Source organism: Miscanthus floridulus, chromosome 1 (assembly GCF_019320115.1).
Source record: "Miscanthus floridulus cultivar M001 chromosome 1, ASM1932011v1, whole genome shotgun sequence".
In the NCBI taxonomy this organism is placed as follows: Eukaryota; Viridiplantae; Streptophyta; class Magnoliopsida; order Poales; family Poaceae; genus Miscanthus; species Miscanthus floridulus.
Window position 1 is genome coordinate 72,243,519 of NC_089580.1, and position 23,404 is coordinate 72,266,922.

Sequence of the window (23,404 nt, forward strand, 5' to 3'; positions counted from 1 at the left end):
TAAAGTTTGCCTCTTTTGAGAATAGGTATAAAATGATTTATTTCTGAATTTTATGCTCACAAAATATAGGAATTTTTTTTCATTAAATTAAAATTCATCATAAGGTAGCAACATGTTTGTGCATACATGCCAGTACATTTGTTTCTTTGATTTGTGTGGATTTGATTCAAATTGAAAACATTCAAAATGCTTTTGAAAAATAAATTGAAAATGGCTTAGAAATAAAAGAAAAGAAAATTTGAAAATAAAAGAGTTTAAAAAGTTGTGAGGAAATTATTTTTGAAAACCTAACAATGGTTCTTCTCCTATTTTGAATTGAAAAAAATAAATTGGAAATAATATTTGAGTTTGCATAGGTTCATATTTGAATTAGATTTGAAATAAGGAAAGAAAAGAAATAGAAAAGGAAAAGAAAACCTCTCTCTCTCTTGCTCTCTATTTGGCCCAGCCAGCCAGCCTGTTCTCGCTCTTCCTCAGCTTTTCCCGTGTAGGCCCGCTCCCGCTCCCGGCGACCCAAGCCATGGCTCGGCCCAGCATCGCCTATCGCTCCTCTCTCCTCTCTCTCTCTCTCTCTCTCTGCCGGCTCAGCCGCACGCTCCAGGCCCAGTCGGCCTAGCAACACCGCTCCCTTCCTTCTCTCCCGCGCAGTCGTCGACAGGCAGGTCTTGGCTATCATCCACTTTTCCCTTCTTCCCCACGGTGCCCAACTCGGACTCCACCACCGCCGCCAGAGAGCCCATGCCGCCTACGACTCTGTCGTTGCCTTGCACCCTACTCTGCCCGGTCCCATAAATAGCAAGCCCCCATGTTGTGGCTGCCTACACCACACCCTATCTCGCACCGCCTCGCTTGGAGCTAGCCCTACGCCATTGTCGCCCCACCAAGCCGCACGCTGTCCGTCCTCTCCCCGTCGCCACGGACCCACACTCCACCACGAGAAGCAGCTAGGTGAGCTCGCCTCAACCTCCTCTTTCACCCCGTGCCTTTACCGTTGAAAACCGTGAACCATAGGCCATGTTCCGAGTCTCGCCGACGTGCTCTATTGCCAGCAATGGCAGCCACCGCATCACCCTTACTATTCCAGCATCGGCATCTTTTCTCCCTCCCGTCTTCTCATCTCAGCCGTCTATTCCTGATCCAAGGCCCAAGATTTCTTAGACCCCTTCACCAGCCAATTTTGCTAAAGAGTCCTTGCACTTTTCAATAATAGAACCCGCGGTCCCTAGCGCCTTTCTAGATTTCGTCTTCTTATTCTGAAAGCGTACTTTGGTTCGGTTAGATTGAAAGTACGTTTTCAACTATTTACAGTTTTGCCACTAGATTTGTTTAGGCCATAACTTTTTTGTTTTAACTCCGATTTGGTCCGTTCAAGTTGTGTTAGGTTCGTAATTTCATAATCTACATGTTCATACTACTATTAAGTAGGTTTTCAACTTTTAAAATTCAAGGTTAGATTTAATCTATTATTTTACTAAAGGAAATCTTGTTTAATTCATATCTTCTACGTTTCAACTCCGTTTTAGCCCATTCAAGTTGTGTTGGATTCATAATAACATAAACTACACATTGGTAACAATGTCTATCATGTCACTATTTCTGGAATTTCATGGTTTAAACTCTAATTTGGATAATAATTATGCAACTAGATTTTATAAATAAAATATGATTTGTTTTACTTTAGTTTTATAACTCAAATCTAAATTTGGACTTAAAATTATTTAGATAATTCTCTAGAGAATCCTATATATATTTTATAATTAAAATAAATAAAGCTTATAACTTTCTTTTTAATCTTTTGGTAGTTGTATCTTTTCAACCGTAGCTCCGATTAGAGTGATTTTCACGGCTATGTGTTCATAGCAAGATGTAGATTTGTTTTCCAAACTTTTCATATTGATTTCATGATTGGTGTACTATTCTAATTTAGATCTATTGTTTGCTTTGTGTATGATTGCTTGGATGCTTGTGTGGTGCTTTATGGTCTTGTCTAGTCGGTGAGCTTTACGTGTTGAATGAAGAAGTAGATCTTGGAAGATTTGGATTGGAAGAAGGATCTAATTTTAAGGCAAGTATAGCATGGGATCTTCCTTGTTGTCCTATACACCTTTAATCATTTAATTTATGCTGCATGTGTCTATCTTGATTACCACTAAGGATTTCCTAGTACTTTGTACCTTGTGCCTTGTTACCTTTGGGTTATTCCATTGGGTAGTATGATGCTAGTGCTCAACTAAAGCCATGATCTTATAACTTGACTAATGGTATATGCAATAAACACTAAAAGATGTTTTTAGCAACATGGAACCAAGGGGCTAGAGCATTGGGCTGTTTTTATGGTGCTCTAGATTCTTCTCCCTAAGGACTTATCTGTAAGTGATCATTTAGGACTTACATTACAACTGTGAGGGCCATATGGCTCTGGCTTTAGCTCAGTATGAGGACCTTTTCTAGCGTGTTAGAGGTTACCTTTGTTGGTGTAAGAATGGCTTACCAAATCAGGTATAGGACAGCCTCTGTCCCCTTGTGTATAGGCTACGTGTCATTGTGCCATCAAGAACGGGGGTTCCTACATTTGTTTTGCCGAGTGAATCTAATGGCCCTAACTTGTTAGATGAACCTTTGAAAGGCTTCATAGTGAACCCTGTCGACCTTCCTTGGAAGTGGGTCAAGAGATTAGCTACCTCGGGTGAAAGGGTAAATCACGACTCACAGTGAAAGTGTACAACCTCTATAGAGTGTAAAACTAGTATATCAGCCATGCTCACGGTCATGAGCGGCCTTTGAACATTTACAGAATAGATGATGAACACTATTGATACGGATGATTAAGATGCTCATTAATGATTACTGTTTATGTTATTCCTTATTCATGTTTACCTGATCATGTGTTTATGGGCTTGTGATAAACTTGTTGCCACCCAATTGCTAAAAGATGACTCATTAAAAGCTAATCGCAGTTAAACCAGTGTCAGTCTTTTGAGCCTCATGAACTCCACATTATATTTGTTGAGTACGACATGTACTTATGTTTGCTTTATTTTTCAATTATTTGGATAAAAATCCCAGATGGGTAACAGATTGCTAGAGTTTGGAGAAATTTGGCTTATGATCAACCAGTCAGTTGTCCCTATGGATTAGAAGTACTCGCCTGAAGATTAGAGTTGTCTTTTTGCTGTCTATACTCTGAGGTTATAATCTTTATACTAATACGCTATGCATTTGAGCATTGTCTTTCAATATTACCCTTATTTGTTGCTATATGTAAGATTTGACTTCCTGGGCTCACATATAGTGCGTATCTGGTTTTGTTCTTAAAACCAGGTGCTACATATATTCATGAGTACGTTAATTGATTGAATGACTAAAGTAATGAATATGCAGATATATATGTTCGCCTAGAGTGGTGAATATGTATGTGAGTGTTTGTATTCATGAAATTTTCTTGTTTCCATATATTTGTGCAGAATTGGTTGAGAATTTCTATGCTTTATTTAAAACTGTTAAATGAAATAATTTTCTACTATGTATGTGTTTGATTTAGATTTTGCAAAGAGCTTTTGCCACAAAAAAACAGAACGCCAACTAAATGAGTGGCACATGAAGCCACTATTCAAAAGCAACTATTTCCATGTATTACAATTTCTGCAGTACCTTGGATCTTACTTTCAACATTCTAATTTTCCAAATTGGTGGAAATAGAGATATTTTATAGTTTTTTCAAAGGAGATAGAGAGAAGTGATAATTTCATAGTTGTTCCAAACAAGTAGCAGAAGCTTGGAAGAATATGAAGTCCAATGAAGATGTTGGATGAACAGCGCATGGATGCCAGGATCACCCACAGCAGAAGCAAGAATAGAAGGTCCAGAAGAAACAGGAGCAAGGAAGTAATGTAAAGAGAAACTACATCCAAGGAAGATTGAATAATGTGGATATGACTACTACTCATAGAGCTAAGGAGGTTGTGTATGGTTTCATTCTAGTAAACTCAGCTCTGGCCACAGTGTTGTTTGACCCTAGAGCTTCACATTCGTTTATCTCTAGCCAATATGTAGAAGATCATAAGATAACTATGCTTCCGATAAGGAAACCGGTGATGATTAACTCTCTAGGAGGTGAAGTGAAGGCAGACCACATATGCCCAAAAGTTCGTCTTGATATAAAGGGGGTGAACTTCGTGGCAAACCTTATCATTTTGGAGTTAATGAAAATTGATGTTATCCTAGGACAGGGATGGTTATCTATTTGTAAAGGAGTGATTAAGCATGCCCAACGTTTGGTTCTTCTATCAACACCATTAGAAGAAAGAATTGAGTATGAAGGTATTTGGCTTGTACCTGAGGACAATGTGGATAAGAAGAGAAAGGAGGTCTCACCAGAGTCAGAATTAGGTAGCAATCAACATTCGAGTTCTACTATATTATCACATCTAGCTCCAATCCCTTGTCAGATAAACTCAGACTCTAAAGAATTAGAAGTTTCTCAAGCTAAGATTACTCCACTCTTTTCACATGAGGTATGTATAGATCACGACAAAGTTGCTACTAGAAAGTGTCAGTGATACCCAACCTGAAAGAAGCATTCAGTGGGAGTGACGAATGAAGAAGTCATGCTAGACTACCCAAGATTATTAGTTAATGAATAGGAGTTTGTGCCCTTTATGTAATAAAAATGATAGTATGGCAAGTTGAGTCAATGATTGAGATATGCACTTTTATTGCTTGTTGAAGTATCATTATGTTTATGATTATTTTGAATCTTTGTAATGATTAGAATGGTCTTGTTGGGTGTTCCCACAATTTCATTTAGTTTATATGCCTAAGGTATAAGGATCAGTGCAATAGATAGATGGATTATGGTTTTCTTCTGTTTCCTCTATCCTATCTTTTCGGAGTAGCCTGCACACTTTGGCTTATATCTCTGTTTTGGACTACCAAAAATCATGATAAAATTCTAGACAATAGTATACTTCCATATCTTTCTCTGAGCGCAAGAATAAGCCTGAAAGCTATTTTGTTTATAGAGTTACAAAAATCACAAGACAATGCATCTGTGTTGTCTGAAACCTAGAGTAGTTTCTGTTGTGCACTATTTTCGACCAAGTGAACTGCAGAATTCGGAAAAGTGTTCTATAAGGAAGTTGTGAAGAATTTTATAAGCTTTCGAATGGTACAAGCTAGAACTTCATTGGATTAATAGAATGGAAGTTACATCTTTTTTACCACACTGCTGTTTTTCTGCTCATGAGGAAATTCAGATTTCTTGTCCTTGCCCATATACAAGAGTATCATTGGGATGACAGAACATCTTGATACTAGTTAGCTCATCTGAAGAAGGTGCAAGCTACCCTTCTTGTGTCCCCTGGTTGATCTTTTCTTAAGGGTGGTAGCCAAGCTAAAAAATTTGCAAGACGAAGGTTTCATATGTTCTGGTGTTTCACTTGGAAGTATAGGTTATGCCTCTGGATGAGAGAATCACCATCTAGCGCAGATGGATAATTTGTTGGGTTGTCTACAAGGAACTGATGTATTCATCATGAATGGATTTTCTCTTCGAGCTATTATCAATTGAGCGTTTAATCTTCAACATACCTAGGATAGGTTGGTATGGTTGACAAAGGAAGGAGATATTTGTAACACCTCTAGTGTTTTGACCTAGCACTAAAACTTGACATGCCATCATATGCATTGCAAAGCATTCATAAAGTAGAAAAATTTGAATGCATTCACTAAATAAGCTTTATTTCATAAGTTGTTATTTTATGTGATGTAATGTGATCCAAAACTCTAAATAAAGATCATGACCACATGGGTCAAATTTCATGTGATCATGTGAGACCATGTGTCAATTGACTCAAATAACCCTAATGGCCATGTTACTGGTCAAAACTCAAAGTTAAGTAAAAACGAAAACAAATCAAATTTGAATTCAAATTCAAACCATAAAAGTCCTTTTGGCCCCTTTTCTCTAATTCAAAATCCATTTGGAATTTTGGGGTGTGACAAAAAGCAAAGTTGAAGCTTATTTTATAAGGATCAACTTTGGTATTCAAAGTTTTTAAAGTTTACATATAAAATTTGGAGTAATTTTGAAATGATTCAAATGCTCAAATGCACCCCAAATTCAAATTTCAAAATGGAGGTAGAATTTGAAAATATTCATTTAAGCAAAGTTGTAGAACTTTTGATTTTGAACAACTTTTATTTTTGGAGATTTTTGAGTTGTTATACAAATTTGAGAGTAAGTTGTAAAATGAACTCAGTGGCGATTCTATAATTCTTCTGAACAGTAGCACGACCACCGCCCCACCGCCAGCGTCCTTTCTCTAGCCTTCCAGATGTGCCCGTGGCCGCCCTCGGCTTCGCGCTGGCATGGGATGCTCGCTACGTGTCGTTCCCTCACTCATCTGGCCATGCTATAAAGCTCCGACGACGTTATCTGTTTTTCTTTCTCTCCTCTGTTTCCCGCCGTCGCCGCCTCAGCTCCAGCGAGCTCCCCTCGCCTCCTCAGCACAAGCCAGCCTCGACAAAGTAGTGTTCCAGCTTTGTCTCCTCCTTGCGAACCCATCCCACCAACTGTGGTTGTCTGAGTCCACCGAGAACCACAGCTAGTGACCCTTCTTCCTCACGGCCGACGACCTTACCCGAAGCTCCGTTTCACCGCGGCCAGCGTCATCCGGTGAGCCGTTGTCCTTGCTTGTTGTCTCTACAGCTTCATCTCGATGCTGTGGTGCTTAATCCGTTCTTGCTTGGTCATTTTGCCCACTGTAGTCGCTGAAACTCCATCGTCGACGAAGGCTGCTCTACCGTGACCGCTGTCACCGTCGACCCGCGTTACCGTAGCTTCTCCGGTCTCGTTCTTTGCTTCAACACGTTCGGGGTGAGTTGCTGATCCTTTCTAAGCCTTTTGTTTGATCTCTACCGGCCTTGTTCTGCCAGCGTAGCGTTGCCGTGCTGCCACATCCGTCATGGCCGGTGTCAGCCTTGTTTCGTGTCGTAATCAACCTCCGTAATGCCACATATCGATGCGCCTGGTCGTTGTGAACGTTTTGGTACTTTGGCCGTCGCCGTTGGGCTCACCGTCGGCGAGTTAGCGTCGGTCAGCATCGTCGTCGTCGCGGTCAAAGCTGGAGGTTACGGATGACAAGTGGGTCCCGTATGTCAGCGACTGTGTAGTTCAAATGGAATTTTTCTATTTTCAGAAATGGATGAATAGTGTCTATTTTTGTTATTTTTGTGTAGATTTATTTAGAGCTCCAAAAATTATAAAAATCTTTGTGTGACCTCTCTGTGATGAATACTATTTAGGAAAAATATGAAATATTGATTTACAAAACTTTTTGAATGTGATAAAATTGCTCAATTAATTGATAAATGTAATTTCGATGATTTTTGTAGGCCACTGTATAACTCCAAAAATTATGAAATTTGTTTTGGTACAATAATTTGTCATGAGGAAGCTTACATAAAATTTTGAGGTCATTTGGAACAAGTTCATTTTGGGCTTATTTCCAAATTAATTCAAAAATGAATAAGAGCAAACCCTAAGTGTTAGGTTAGAGTTTGATTTTTGTTTTGGTCATGTTTTGTGACCAGTAGGGTTTCAAGGTCAATTTGGTCAAGTCACTTGTGTGGTCCTTGATGGTAGAATTGCAAGGTGGTTTTGTTGGCTTGCAACTGTACCGTGAAGGAAAGTGGTACTCAAGGAGTTATTATATTTCATGCACCATGAAAGCATCATGTTTACATTATCATCATGTTGAAGCATATGTTATTATTTCGTGTAGAATCCAAGAGTGAACCGATCCTAGTTGAGCAAGTTGTGGAAGAATCCCCGGTTGTCTCGGGATTCGATATTTGTGGTACTGATCTGGAACCCGAGATCATCAACGAAGGCAAGCCCCGGTTTATGCATTAAACCATTTCCTTGTTTACTTTGAAAAGTTTATCACCTATGTTACCTATTGCATTAAGTTGATTATTTCGAATGTCACCTACTTGATGCATTGCCTACCTTGTTAATTGTTTACCATCCTTGAAGATGATTTCATTTACAAAGGCATAGAATGTTAGTATGCTTTATGGTAGGCTTTCAAAGTAAAAGCTTCGATACAATTAAAGATGGCATCCTGGCCAAAGAAAGAAAGAAGGTAGAATGAACTAGAGACTAGTCGGGTGACTTATCTTGAATATTGGGTAATGTTGCCGACTATGTCGCTTAAAGGCCACTCATTGCGGATCTTCTGAATGAGACACTTTGTAGTACTGGGCACATACTCCGGTAAGCCTACTTCGGCTAATCTGATACTAAGACAAATGCCCACGCACTGGGAGTGGAGAGATGGCGGGAGTAGCGTGTACCCTCGTGGCTGGAATGTGGCCAAATTTGAGGTGTGTTGTGCTCTTGGGTGGCGTGGAGATGGCTTAGTATAGGAGGATCCGGTAGCGAGGTTGATATATGCAAGATTAAGTTCTACATATGTCGTGTGATAAGGAATCCCCAGCTAGGACTTGAATCAATTCGAATTGCCGGTGCTCCGCGGATATGGAGACTCGTTTCATTACAGAAGCAATGCAGGACTGGTGAATTACTAAAACTTGAGAAAAGGAATGGAATGAGAAGGATTGGAACATGGGATATGAACACTTAGTTTGAGATAATGAACCAAGAAGACTTAGGGGTAAAAACTTGAAAATAGTATCAAGAATAGTAAGCTTTTGGCAAAGAACTTTTGAATCTTACTACATCCTTACCTTGCCCCAACACCTACATCTCTAAAGTCTTTTACCCCCTTTTTCGTCGGGTCGGTCTTGTTGAGTACTTTTGCACTCAGGGTTTGTTAACCCTTGTTGCAGGTGAGTCACATGCGCAGGCTTGTTTTGGTCCCTCTGCATGTCTATGTTCGAAGTCAATGATGATAAGGAATGATGAATGGCCTTTGGACAAGGCACTAGTTTGTATGATAAATAATGTTAATGTAATATTATCTCGCTACTATGGTTGTATGACACTTATGGTTATGTAAGTTTGAAACAACTAGTTTGTAATATTAAAACTTAAATCTTCCACTTTATAATCTCTGGTATGTATATTGAGAACTGTTGTAATCTGCAATGTCTGTGATTGGGATCCTGTTCGAAAAAGATTCGTGGATGATTTGGGTTTCTCGAGGACACCCGACAGACCTGTTAAGGTGTCGGGCGCAACGAGGGATAGGGTGAGTTGGAGTCGCGGATCTAGGCGCTAGGCGCAACATAGGATCAGGCAAGATGGAGTCGCAGATCAGGCGTTGGGTGCAACGAGAGATCTGGCAAGATGGAGTCATGGATCTAGGCGTCAGGCGCAATGAGGGATCAGGCAAGACAGAGCCATGGATCCAAGCGCTGGGTGCAACATGGGATCAGGCAATATAGAGTCATAGATCCAAGGGTAGGGTGCAACGAGGGACCGGGCGAGTCAGAGTGGCGAATCCAGGCACTAGGCACAATAAGGGATTATGAGACAAAGTCATGGACCTAGGCATCAGGCGCAATGAGGGATTGGGCGAGTCAAAGTTGTGGATCTAGGTGCTGGGCGCAACACGGGATCGGGTGAGACGAAGTCATGGACCAGGCGCTGGGCGCAACGAGGGATCAGGTGAGATGGAGTCATGGATCTGGGCATCGAGCACAATGAGGGATCGGGTGAGACGGAGTCACGGATCTAGGCGCAGGGCGCAATGAGGGATTAGGTGAGTCGGAGTCATAGAACTAGGTGCTAGGTGCAACATGGGATTGGGCGAAATGAAGTCAGGGATCAGGCGCTGGGCGCAATGAGGGTAGGACAAGACAGAGTCATGGATCCAGGCATCAGGCGCAATGAGGGATCGAGCGAGATGGAGTCATGGATCTAGGTGTCGGGCGCAACGCAGGATCGGGTGAGATGGAGTCACGGATCTAGGTGCTGGGCACAATGAGGGATCAGGTGAGACGGAGTCATGGATCCAGGCGTCGAGTGCACCGAGGGATCGAGCAAGATGGAGTCATGGATCTAGGTGTGGGCACAATGAGGGATTGGGTGAGACAGAGTCACGGATCGAGGCATTAAGCGCACCGAGGGATCGAGCAAGACGCAGTCGTGGATCCAGGCGCTAGGCGTAACGAGGGATCGGGTGAGTCGGAGTCGTGGATCCAAGTGTTGGGCACAACACAGGATCGGGCGAGACAGAGTCGTGGATCTAGGGGCTGGGTGCAACGAGGGATCAGGTGAGTCGGAGTCATGGATCTAGGCACTGGGTGCAACGAGGGATCGGGCAAGACGGAGTCATGGACCCAGTCGTCGGGCGCAATGAGGGATCGAGCGAGATGGAGTCACGGATCTAGGCATCGGGCACAATGAGGGATCGAGCGAGATGGAGTCATGGATCTAGGTGCTGGGGGCAATGAGAGATCGGGTGAGATGGAGTCAAGGATCAGGCGCTGGGCGCAACGAGGGATCAGGCGAGACAGAGTCACGGATCCAGGCATCGGGCGCAACGAGGGGTCGAGCAAGACAGAGTCACAGATCCAGGCGCTGGGCGCAACATGGGATTGGGCGAGATGGAATTGTGGATCCAGGCACTGGGCGCAACAAGGGATCAGGCGAGTCAGAGTCGTGGATCCAAGCGCTGGGTGCAATGTGGGATTGGGGAAGATGGAGTCACGGATCAGGCGCTGGGCGCAATGAGGGATCAGGTGAGACGGAGTTGCGAATCCAGGAATCGAGCGCAACGAGGGATTGGACGAGACAGAGTCACGGATCCAGGCATCGAGCGCAATGAGGTATCAAGCAAGTCACAGTGGTGGATCCAGGCGCTGGGCGCAACACGGGATCGAGCGAGACGGAGTCACGGATCTAGGTGTTGGGCGTAACGAGGGATCGGACAAGATAGAGTCATGGATACAGGTGTTGGGCGCAACAAGGGATCAAGCGATACAGAGTCACGGATCTAGGCATCGGGCGCAATGAGGGATCAGGCGAGATGGAGTCATGGAACAGGCATCGGGCGCAACGAAGGATCGGGCGAGTCGAAGTCACGGATCTAGGCACTAGGCGCAATGTAGGATCGTGCGAGATGGAGTCGTGGATCAGGCACTGGGCGCAATGAGGGATTGGGTGAGATAGAGTCACGGATCTAGGCATCGGGCGCAACAAGGGATCAGGCAAGATAGAGTCGTGGATCCAGGCGCTGGCCGCAACATGGGATCGGGCGAGATAGAGTCACGGATCTAGGGGCTAGGTGCAATGAGGGATCTAGTGAGTCGGAGTCATGGATCTAGGCGCTGGGCACAATGAGGGATTAGGCAAGATGGAGTCATGGACCGAAGCATCGGGCGCAACATGGGATCGGGCAAGTCAGAGTCATGGATCCTAGTGCTGTGCGCAACGTGGGATCGTGTGAGATGGAGTCGTGGATCTGGTGCTGGGCACAACAATGGATCAGGCAAGATGGAGTCATGGATCTAGGCATCGGGCACAATGAGGGATTGGGCAAGACGGAGTCATGGATCTAGGCATCAGGTGCAATGAGGGATCGGGAGAGACAAAATCATGGACCCAGGCGTCGGGCGCAACAAGGGATAGGGTGAGTCAGAGTCACGAATCTAGGCACTAGGCGCAACATGGGATCGGGCAAGATGGAGTCACGGATCAGGCGCTGGGCGTAACGAGGGATCTGGCAAGATGGAGTCATGGATCTAGGCATCGGGCGCAATGAGGGATCAGGCAAGACATAGTTGTGGATCCAGGCGCTGGGCGCAACACGGGATCGGGCGAGATAGAGTCACGGATCTAGGGGTAGGGCGCAATGAGGGATCAGGCGAGTCGGAGTCAGACGCTGGGCTCAACGAGGGATCATGAGACAGAGTCATGGACCTAGGCATTGGGCGTAACGAGGGATTGAGCGAGATGGAATCATGGATCCAGGCATCGGGCGCAACAAGGGATCGGGCAAGATGGAGTCATGGATCTAGGCGCTGGGCGCAAGGAGGGATCGGGTGAGACAGAGTCGGGGATCAGGCGCTAGGCGCAACGAGGGATAGGGCGAGATAGAGTCGTGGATCTAGGCATCGGGCGCAATGAGGGATCGGGCAAGACAGAGTCGTGGATCTAGGTGCTGGGCGCAACACGGGATTGAGCGAGATGGAGTCGTGGATCTAGGCGCTGGGCGCAATGAGGGATCAGGCAAGATAGAGTTGTGGATCTAGGCGTTGGGCGCAATAAGGGATTGGGTGAGATGGAGTCACGGATCCAGTCACTGGGCATAATGAGGGATTGGGCAAGTCGAAGTCGTGGATCCAAGTGCTAGGCGCAATGTGGGATCGGGCGAGATGGAGTCATGGATCCAAGCGTCGGGCGCAACGAGGGATCGGGTGAGACGGAGTCATGGATCCAGGCACTAGACGCAATGCGGGATTAGGCAAGACGGAGTCATGGATCCAGGCGCTGGGTGCAATGTGGGATTAGGCGAGATGAAGTTGTGGATCCAGGCGTTGGGCGCAATGAGGTATCAGGCGAGATGGAGTCTTGGAGCCAGGCGTCGGGCACAACGTGGGATCGGGTGAGTCAGAGTCGTGGATCTAGCGCAGCCGAGGTCATGTCGAGGTGTTGGGCGTCCCGAGCCCCCTAAGCCCCATTGGGCTCGGTAGGGGTTGGTTGAGTTTCATGCGTTACCCCGTCCATGGTTTTCGCAACCGAAGGTGCTGAGCTAACATCGCTTTCCTCGATGGCTCGAGTGACGCGCTCAGTGAGCTCGCTAACGTGCACGTTCGAGTGAAATCCGAGCCCATCATTCGTGATGGGGTCGGCATAGCCCTCATGTGGCATTCCACTACTCCTTAACCCATGTCCCAACAGATGCTTGGGTCATTTCAGAGATCGACCCGGGTGGCCCGCTGGCCTCCCCTCGATGGAGATTCTGTGGGCATGGCTCGAGGTTAGGATCAAACAAGAAGGTTGAGATGACCCTATCTGCTTTGGAGCAGACTGGGCGAGGGCCGCTCGGGGCTCATCTATGTTTTCTCCCCTAGCTCTGTTTGATACGGGATGTCCTCGAGCCCTTCTTGGGCCAGCCTTCGAGCTCCGGTCGATTGTTACTCATGTTGAATGAGGCAACTGCCGCTTCGTGACACAACACGGAGCGTTGTGATGCATTTAAATGCATATGCGATGCTTCAGATGTATGGGATGAATGAATGACTTGTATGAATGAATGTGTGAATGCGTGTATGAATGTATGAATGACAACAGATGAATGAATGATCATATAAAGAAATAGTGGGGGTTGGTAATATTGCCTTAATGACTCGAGTGACGGGGTTTGAGGAGCTCCTATCGGACATATCCGACTGGGATTTGTGCTCATCGTTTGTGATGGAGTTAGCATGGCCCACTTGGGGCATCCTTTTGCTCCTTACCTGTCTCTCGGTGTTCGCCTGAGCCATCCGATCGACTTAGGAAACCCGTTGGTCTCTCCTGGGTGGAGATTCCATAATTGGGCCTTTCCAAGCCCTGCTTGGGAGGGCGGAGGGCCACCTGCGCATAGTTGTGCATTTTTCTCATGCCCGACGTGCGGTAGTGGTGGGCCATGCCTAGGCCACGTCCTGTCTGACCAGGCGCCATCTTGTTGAATAGGGTGCGTCCCATCAGTCAGGGCGCATCCTATCATATCCCATCCGCATTGAATGAGGGAAGGGAGAGGGTTTTCACTATGATCCTTTGCCTTTCTCCAACTACTGCGTCTCCTCCTTAAATAGGGGAAGGGAGAGGGCTTTTGTCCCATTTCTTTGCCTATTCTCCGAGTACTGCTTCTCCTCCTTCTTTCTTCTTGCCAAGAGTGCTTGTGTGCCATGGAAGTTCCTAAGTGAGAGAGAGGGTAAGTGAGGTGGAGAACTCATAGATCCGTTCATGAATCCAGAGCGCAATGTTGAGCTGGAGGCCATCCAGAGTGGATGAGGCGGTGCTGGCTGCCTTCGCTAAGAAGGGGCTACTTCTGCTGAAGGAAGTGGCACACTGGATCCTGTGTGGGCTCCTTAATGAGTGGTGCCTAGAGCTATAGGACCTCAATCTGGCTAGAGTGCAGTACATCGCTGGCTTTGTCACCGTCTATGGGGCCTTCCTTGGGATGGAGCCACACGTGGATTTTTTCTGGTGGGTCTTCACTGGGCGAGTTTTGTCGGAGGGGAAGCCGCTTAGGACCACGCTGGTTGGGGGTTTTTGCCCCCGCAGCCACTCAAGTCATCTAGTTCATAAAGTTTGATTAGATGCCAGAGACACCCTCTAGCCATGGTGGCCATACTTTGGCAGGCAGCATCCCTATCCAAGAGCTGCCCCATCTATATGGGAAAGTCCAAAGCTGCATGTTCTTCTACTAAGCATCTATGGGTGCGACGTCCTTGAGGTACCCATTGCGCTCGCCGAAGTCGAGAGAGTGGAACCGGGCAGGATCCTTTGAGGTGGTGGTAAACGTTCTTGGATGATGCCCATGAACTTATGAACTTGTTGCGGCACTTGGTGCCTGAATCCAGAAGATACCTGGACCTAGACTTTGCCGCCATCTGTAGAGGGTACGCCGATGACTAGAGTGCGGACGCCATCTATGCGTTCAGGGAAAGCTTGCTGCCACACGCACCGTTTGGTGGCCAAGCAAGTCTCCGCGTAGGGGATGATGGAGGCTCACCGTGCGAGCGTGGTTGAAGGCGCGCGTCAAGAAGACGTCACCTAGCCTACGGATGGAGTGGAGGTCGGGTCGAAAGCTCCGTCTGAGCCGAGCGTTGCCACATCGAAGGGCGAGCAGCCTTTATCTTTGCTGGTCATGTCGTCAGCCGATGTCGCCAAGCGGCCATAGTAGAAGTAGCTAGTAGATGTAATAGTTTAAGTTCATGGGGGAGCCCCCATGTGAACAGTTCATATTGACAAATACATCAATTTTTGTTTTATGATGAATTTACTTCGTTCGGGGAAGCTTGTCCTGTCCGTTCCTTATTTTTACCTTAGCATAGCTTTGTTTCATTCTTTGTTTTTCGCACCTGCCCGTTCATCCTATAGGCTACAACCTTAAGAGCCCGAGCGTGGCCCGCGAGGCTCAGCTACTCGTAACCGTAGGTAGAGGCAAGGTGCGATCGGTTGGAATGTGGAAGTAAAGTTACGTAAGATAATTAAAGGAACGGACTACCCTTTCGTTCATGTAAAAAATGTATTTACCATATGATAGTAAACAAGAAGAGAGGTGGTACCGCACCTCTATGGAGCCCTCGAGCGACCTGGGCCAAAAGTGTTCGGGCCAGGGTGCTCTGTAGGAGCGAACGTTGAATGAAAAAATGGTAAGACCGAATTTTTAAGGGAAGAAATGACGTAACTATTCGATGTTCTAAGTGTTGGTGAGAACATCACCATTGTTGTCCTTCAGTCGGTAGGTGCCTGGTCGGATCACTTCGGTCACTATATAGGGTCCTTCCCCATCGCCTTAGTTTCCTTGAGTGTGCGGAAGGCAGTCAAAGATGTTGGCTTGTTGCAGTCCGGGGCTACTAGGGTCGACAATTCCCCGAGCAGCAAGAGCTCGGAAGAGTTGATGATGGCAGTGGCAAGCTCGTAATGCTCGTGATTGCACATGAAAGCGTGTGAGAAGGTGCTACCCACAGTGATGACGCCATTTGATCCCGGCATCTTTAGCTTCAGGTAGGTGTAGTTGGGGACCGCCATGAACTTGGCATAGCATGGCCGCCCTAAGATGGCTTGGTAAGACCCCGGGAGGTCCACCACCTCGAAGGTGACCACCTCCGAGCAGAAGTTGGCTCGGTCACCAAACATGATGGGTAGGTCGATCTGCCCGAGCGGGTATGCCTGCGCTCCTAGGATTACGCCGTGGAAGGGAGAGCTCGCCGGTTGGAGCTCCGACCAGGGGATGCGCATGGTGTCGAGGGTGTCGACGTAGAGGATGTTGAGGCCACTGCCTCCGTCCATTAGCACCTTGGTGAGGCGCTTCTTACAGACGATGGGGTCGACAACAAGTGGGTAGAGCCCTGGTCTAGCGACATGGGACGGATGGTCCCTTCGATCAAAAGTGATTGGAGAATCTAACCAGCAGAGGAAGGTTAGGACGACCGTTTTAGTGACGCACGCCTCTCAGTAGCGCACTTTGTGATGGTGCTTGGAGTAGACGGCATCGGATCCCCCGAAGATCATGATGCATTCCTTGAGGTCGAGGAAGCTATCCCCATCCTTGCCCGCTGTGCCTCCTTTCTTGGTTGCCGCCTCCTTGCCCTTTCCTTCTTTCAGCCCGTCGGCCCATCGTAGGAAGTGCCTGAGGAGCTTATAGTCCTTGTAGAGGTGTTTGACGGGGTAGGCGTGGTTGGTGCACGGGCTATCCATGAGCTTGTTGAAGTGGTCAGACAGGCCCTGCTAGAGCTGCTTGCCCACACGATCAGCTGTGGCGACCAACGCGGTGTTGGCCGGTCAACGCCGATCCTTGTTATTCTTCTTGCCCCTCTGCATGGAGGGTCCCTCGTCTTGGTCCCTATACTTGGCCTTGCCTTGTCTCGGCCTCCGTTGAATACTGCTTGAGGCGTGGTTCGTGGCGACGTCGAGCAGGTTGCGGGTGGTACGGGGCTTCAGGCAGCCAAGCTTGTGGATCAGGGACTTATAGGTTGTCCCAGAGAGAAATGCGTTGATGATGTCCGCATCAACGACATCAGGTAGGGAGTTGCACTGTTTTGAGAACTTGTGGATGTAATCTCATAGGGACTCGCTGGGCTCCTGCTGGCAGCTCTTGAGGTCCCAGGAGTTCCCAGGGCGGACATACATCCCCTGGAAGTTCCCGACGAAGACTCTCTTGAGGTCCGCCCAGTCGCAGATGCTGTCATGCAGGAGGAATTCGAGCCATACTCAAACATGTTCCCCCACACAGATGGAGAGGTACTGAATGATGAAGTGATCATCATCCACTCCCCTGGCTCAGTAGGTGAGCCAGAAGTCTTTGAGCCATATACTGGGATTTGTCTCCCTGATATATTTGGCGATGTTGGTCGGCGGTCGAAAGCACTATGGGAACGGCGCTCTCTGGATGCGCCAACCAAAGGCCCGTGGTCCCGGACCATCTGAGCTGGGACTCCGGTCATTGGGTCGGTGACCACGCCTGGGTGCGTTTCACCGGTCCCTTCCATGGTCTAGCCGGTGCCCGTGTCACCTACTCTCACCACCGCCCGATGGACATCATCATCATGCCGGGCTCGACGTCGGTTGCTGATGCTGCTATGAGTGTCTTAGTTCATCCTGAGGCATTCATGCACAGGCGGTCGGTGTAGAGCGGGTGTCAGGTCAGGCTATGGCGTGGCTGCGCCCTCATGTTCAGTGCCCGACGGCTATAGAGGTGAGCAGATGGATTGATGCGTCTGGTGCGTCCCTGCTTTCTTGGTGGGGAGAGAGGTCGTGAGTCGGTGGCGCAATGTGGAGCTTTTCGCCTGTTGAACGACGACGGTCTCCACCAGTGCCTGGAGGTTTCGGTGGATCACCTGTTCCTAGGGGTTGTTCGGCTCGGGAAGGCCACGCAGAAGCATCGCTGCGGCCGCGATGTTCTAGCCAGCCCAAGTGAACTATGGGAAATCATTCCCCACATCCATGATGTTGCGCTGGATCTGGCGGGCGTGACCCCGGGCGCTGCTCGCTGGGTTACACGCACGGGGCGCATCATGGTGCGCCGAGCGCGCTGGCTGGTTCTGCCGCTTTTATCGTACCTCCTCGCCATGCGCCTTTGCACACATGAGGGCATCAGCACGAGGATCTGGAGGGTGTGGGTCTGTAGAGACTCCGCCACCACCGGCGTCTATCTCGGAGCATCCGCCATAGCGCACTCGCGGGACAGAGGGTGGCTAGGTGCCACGACGTCACCGATGCTGGAGTAGTCGCTCTCAACATCGTCATCCATAAAGTCGTGAAAAGTGGTAGGATTATAGCTCGACATCCCCACGAATTCAGATGTGAGAGGGGGCGATGCTAGCATCCTTTGGATCCCCCAGGCGTACGTGTTCGCGGGGGACACGAGGCCATAGGGGAACCGGTCGCATGGCGGTCGCGGCAGGGACAACAGGGTCCCTCCAGAGAATCAGCGAAAGACAATAAATAACATGTAAATAACATAGCATATGTTACTCACAGTTGGGTTTGAGCCCTGTGCGGGCTCAGAGCGAGGCACATGCGCCTTGTTGTTGAAGTCACTAGGAGTCCCGGAGCCAACGGAGGACGCACCTCCTCCGACGGGCGTCGGGACAAGTGCCTCCTCGTGGAGGTGCAGCATGCCAAGCCGAGGGGTGATGAAGTCTAGGCTTCCAAAGAGGAAGGCCTGGGATGGCTCGAAGATGGGAGGATCCCACATCCTAACAGGTGGGAGTGCGGGAAACTCTAGTGAGCCAAAGCGAGTCGTATCGCTTGAGTCCACCATGGCGAAGGTGGCAGAAAAGTGGGCCATCCGATGTCTAAAAAGCGTGAATGTATGGCGTCTTCCCCACGGACGGCGCCAACTATCGGTGCAGAAAGTGACCAACAAGTAAATATTTGTAGTTTTGCCGTACGTTGTGATTGGATGTGGCCTAACACTCAATGACACAGGGTTTATATTGGTTCAAGCAACGTGCACTACGTCCAGTTTGAGTCGGGCGGTGATTTTATTCCTGAGCCTAGGTGCTCGAAGTTTACTGTGGGGTTACAAACGAGTGGAAGAAAGATAGGGGGTGCAAGAGGTCCAGTCAGACTCTGGACTAAAGGACCGAGAGCAACGGGAGCTCCTATGTGCGCTAAGTATTCGAGTTGGGATCCTCTCCTGTTGGGAGAGAACGCATTCCATTTTATAGGTGAAGGGGACGACCTTACAAGCGAGAGAGAGAGAGTACTTATGCTACTAAGTCTTGTTGCCTACGCCGTCGGGTAAGAGACGATGGTAGGCGCCCACAATACTATTTTGTGTCAGACGCATGTGGGAGGTTTTACTGCATTCACCATGTATGGCAAATGACGATGCCCACAGCACTGTTGATACCCAGAGGCATGTGGGGGGTCTTACCGTGTTCGCCTGGTATGGGAATTTATGGTACCCACAACACTATAGGGCAAACGTCGACGCCCACAACACTGCTTGGGTTCTGAAATGTCTGGAAGGTTGCAGGGCACCCTCCTGACATTTTCTGTCGGTACTGTCATGCAGGTGTACAGGGTACTGTCCTGCAGGTGTACAGGGTACGGTCCTTGGTATTGCTTTTGACTTGAGCGTCCTGCCTTACTTGCTCCGTCCATTTCCTGGGTTCTCACCGAGCGAGCGTCCCCGATCGGTTGGTGCTAGTCGGCTCCGACTTCGCTAGTCGAAGAAGGATGCAAGCAGAGGTTCCCCCGGTCGGAGACGCGGGTTAGAGTCGGAAGCGGCGTTGACCAGGCCTTCCTGTCGGAGAGGCGGGTCGGAGCCGGAAGCGAGCGTTGTTCCTCCTTGGCCAGGCCTTTCGATCGGAGAGGCGGGCCAGAGTCGGAAGCGGGCGCCGTTCCTGTTTTGCCAGGCCTTTCGGTCGGAGATTGGATCGCCCTTCTGGCCCGTCGTTAGGTATTTGGGCCGGTCCAGGAGTTGCGTGTCGTTCGCAACGTCGTCTGCTGGGCCGAGCCTTTTGCTGGAAAGCAGGTCCATGAGAAACCCCGGGTTTATGAACCCGACAATTACAATTTCCGCAGTACCTTGGATCTTACTTTCAACATTCTAATTTTCCAAATAGGTGGAAATAGAGATATTTTATAGTTGTTTCGAAGGAGATAGAGAGAAGTGATAAATTTCATAGTTGTTCCAAACAAACAGCTTATAGCTTTTTCACTGCACATAGTTCGTAATAGCTTTTCCACCACATAACTCGTAGTAGCTTTCTCACAGCTCAAAGGTGAACCAAACATACCATATACCTCGCTATAGCATTTTATGATTTTGTAAGAAACCACCGCTAAATAGCTTATTCCGCTATTTAAAACCTTTAAAAATTTTAGAAACATCTATTCTAAAACGTTTCCGCCATTTTTAGCTTTTTATAGTCTTTATTCCAATAGAAACTCCAAACAGGACTTTAATTAACTCTACTTTCGAGGACTACATTTGTATTGAAACCTACACACCAAAAAAGCATAGAAAGGCGAAGGACCAAGGACGTATACTCGATCATTACCTAACACACTAACAAGTAACCACACAAGTCGCACTCTTGCTATGTATCGCACGTGGAACAACATCGCACCAAAGAAGCACGTGCCACAACATCGCACCAAAGAGGAACAGGAGCACTCAATCGATAATATCGCACGGCCACCGCGCAAACCTTCATGGAGCTTAGGAACCGCGTAGGTTCAGTTATTCGGCGCCAGAGCGGCTGCCGCCGCGCCCCGCCTCATCATGGCGTGCTTGATCACCCTGCCGAAGTCCGGCAGGGCCGTCTTGGCCGCGTCAAGCGAGGCGAAGCGCTCGGCCCAGGCCGCCAGGAGCGGGGTCCTGGCGGCGTCGAGGAACTTGACGCCGAGCAGTACCTCGGACGCGCGCACCCACACGAGGAGGCCGCCCAGCGCGACGTCCACGTACCCGACGCTGTCGCCGCCGAAGAAGGGCTTCCCCTTGGAGCACTGCGCCAGTGCGCCCTCCAAGGTCGCCACCGCCGCGAGCATCTGCTTCACCCCCTCGCCCATCTCCGCTCGTGTCCTGGTGCCGTCAAGCATCTTGAACCAGGGCTCCACTAGCTGCACGCACACGCAAACAAAACGTCATCATCATCTCAATCTGCAGCGTGAACCACGAGCAATACAATATGCATATATCACGCAGGACGGCAGCAGGACGACGCAAAGGTAACCTTGGTCTCGATGAAGGCGACCCAGAACCGAGCGATGGCACGTTCGTAGAGGTCAGAGGGGAGGAGCGGCGGTCGTCCAGCGTCGGCGAATGCCTCCTCAATGTAGTCGACGATGACCATGGACTCGCACAGGGCCTTGCCCCTGTGAAATAGCACGGGGACCTTCTTGTGGACGGGGTTGCTCTCGAGGAGGAGCTGGCTCTTGTTGGTGAGGTCCTCCTCCACGTACTCGTAGCTCAGGCCCTTGAGGTGGAGCGCGAGCTTCACTCTAGATCCGAAAGGACTGAACCAAGTGCTCAGAAGCTTCATCTCGTCTCCTCCACCGGCCATTTCCTTAGCTTACTACGTCTTGAGTCTTGTTTAATTTTTGCTGTTGATGTGTTTAATTTGTTTCCTCGCCGTGTGATGTGATGTGATTCGGGCGACGTTCAAGCGAATAGTGGTATATATAGAGCTTGGGCATTGGTTGCTCCGTCGTTTGAGGCTTCGAGCGACTTCTACGGACAAACGTTGTTTAGAATATCTTATTATGCGATGCAGTAGTGGTTCGGGTGAACATAACAAAACTAGAGAAAGGTACACAAGTTCAAGTAGTCGAGTCAATACCCAGGATCAACATGCGATCGGAAAACAAGGTTCTACTTGCCTTTCGGCGTGTCGCTCGGCTCGGCGGCTCGCAGAATGCAGGGGCAAGTAGGGCAAGGGGCGGATCCAGGGGGGCCTGCCCGGGCTGCAGCCCCTCGGGAGCCTTAAATCACATGTAAAATACTGTTCATTAGCATTTAAATCATCATTATTTTCTTAACTCTAGCTCTAATCTTCATTATTTAGCCCCGAGAAGCTTACCCTGATCCGCCCCTGAGTAGGGCACATTGGCTCGGACGCGCACTCGGGTTTCGCAGCCAGTTTTTAACGGCGCATCGAGCACACGAGATAGGACCGCGGGGCAGAATCACACCAAGGGAGCACGTCATACAAAACAACTGGGCCTCTTTCTACTTGTTTCGATTTTATCCCATCTACTGAACATACGATGGACGGCCCATACAGATTTGGCCCCTTTCTCCTCGTCTCGATCCAACTTTCTCCTCGTCTCGATCCAACTATCTGGCTTTTGTCTCCTCCAGTCAACGCCGAATTAGACCCATGGCCCGTTACATGCGAGTACTCAACACCCATGAGTCCATGACACAATCTACCATGAAATCGGGCCATTTAGAGTCGAGTTGTGAATGTCATTCAGAATCTTTATATTTTATCTCCACCTATATGCTTTACCAGGGGGCAAGGAGGCTGACCTTATATGAAAGGGCGTTAATTACCGGTTCCCGACGTCTGGAGCTACTCCAAAATATCGCATGCCTCAGGTCCATCGCGCGGGAAGCCGCGCCGCACATGAAAAAAAGCTTGCGCCACCTATTTTCGCGCGCCCCTCGGACCCTGTGCACAGTTCTACCTCCGCAGGTACAAACCCATGTGGGTCCCAGTCACCTATCCCTGCTTGTGGATGCCGCACCGTGGATGTGTCTGCCGGCCTCAGGCGCCCGCACGGTGACCACGGCGGCAGGTGGGTCCCGTTGCAGTAGGCTGGTGTGGTAGGTGAGTCCCATTGCCATATTAGCAACATTCGATCTACTTTTGTAATATCCAGATGAAACACTTGCAACATACGTCCAAAACAGTTGACACACTTGCAACATATGTCTGAAACACTTGCAAAACACAAAAAAAACTTGAAAACACTGTGTAACCATTACAAACATATGTAAACATCCAGATGAAACACTTGCAACATATGTAGGTAAACACTTGAAACACTTGCATATGTGTGTAATATCCAGATCTACTTTTGCAATATCAAATGAAACGTTTGGAACGTACACTTGAAACATACGTGTATATATAGTCATTGCAACATCCTAATATACTTTTGCAACATCGATATAAAATACTTAAAACATATCTCTAAACCATCTGAAACACACGAAATATACGCTTGCAACATGCGTTTTCAGTGCAACATGTACTTATTGCCCGGACGAATGGAGACTCGTCGGCATGCAGAGCTCGACGTCGGCCTGAAGTGTGTGTGTGTGTGGGGGGGGGGGGGGTGCAGCAGGTGGGTAGGTGCAGTGCCCGCGGCAAGTGATCCCGCGCTGGAGAAGGTCACTGCAGGCGGATGGGGTGCGGTGCCAGCGGCGCGACGCCTCTGTGCCAGAGGAAGGCCACGACAGACAGGGTGCGGTGCCCGCGACAAGCGAGCGCGGTAGAAGCGAGCGTCGTGGGCGAGCCACGCGCTGAGCGGGCGAGTGGCGTGTACTGGGAAGTGCAGCGTTCGGACGGACGGATGCTCTGAGGAGAGTGTTATCGTATATGGAAAAGCAAAAGTCCACTAAAAATGAAAAACTTTTATGTGGCAATTGTTGAATGACAAGCTCCAAGGATCCAAGCTGCATGCATTCCCCAAAACGAAGAGGATGGAAAGTGGATCACAAATGCATCTTGCGTGGCAATTTGGAAACAATTGACC

General features: G+C 48.4%; 2 protein-coding genes across 2 annotated transcripts; both read right to left on the reverse strand.

The window, feature by feature from the left end:
* Positions 1-15,454: 15,454 nt before the first annotated feature.
* Positions 15,455-15,823, reverse strand: LOC136458546 (uncharacterized). The gene has a single exon (XM_066458497.1). It carries the CDS (start codon positions 15,821-15,823, stop codon positions 15,455-15,457), a length of 369 nt encoding a protein of 122 aa, XP_066314594.1.
* A 4,554-nt stretch (positions 15,824-20,377) lies between these two features.
* On the reverse strand, positions 20,378-21,204 carry LOC136486946 (probable glutathione S-transferase GSTU6). The gene is made up of 2 exons (XM_066484035.1): positions 20,875-21,204; positions 20,378-20,761 (listed from the first exon to the last, which is right to left on the reverse strand). The coding sequence occupies exons 1-2, from the start codon at positions 21,202-21,204 to the stop codon at positions 20,378-20,380; spliced, it is 714 nt and encodes a 237-aa protein (XP_066340132.1).
* Positions 21,205-23,404: the final 2,200 nt, after the last annotated feature.

Bases quoted from the DNA above. Each gene is read 5' to 3' on its own strand.
- LOC136486946 (XM_066484035.1), bottom strand. From the start codon at position 21,204: ATGGCCGGTGGAGGAGACGAGATGAAGCTTCTGAGCACTTGGTTCAGT. The intron at 20,762-20,874 runs GTTACCTTTGCG...GTGTGCGTGCAG, and splicing joins TCGCCTTCATCGAGACCAAG to CTAGTGGAGCCCTGGTTCAA.
- LOC136458546 (XM_066458497.1), bottom strand. From the start codon at position 15,823: ATGTTTGGTGACCGAGCCAACTTCTGCTCGGAGGTGGTCACCTTCGAG.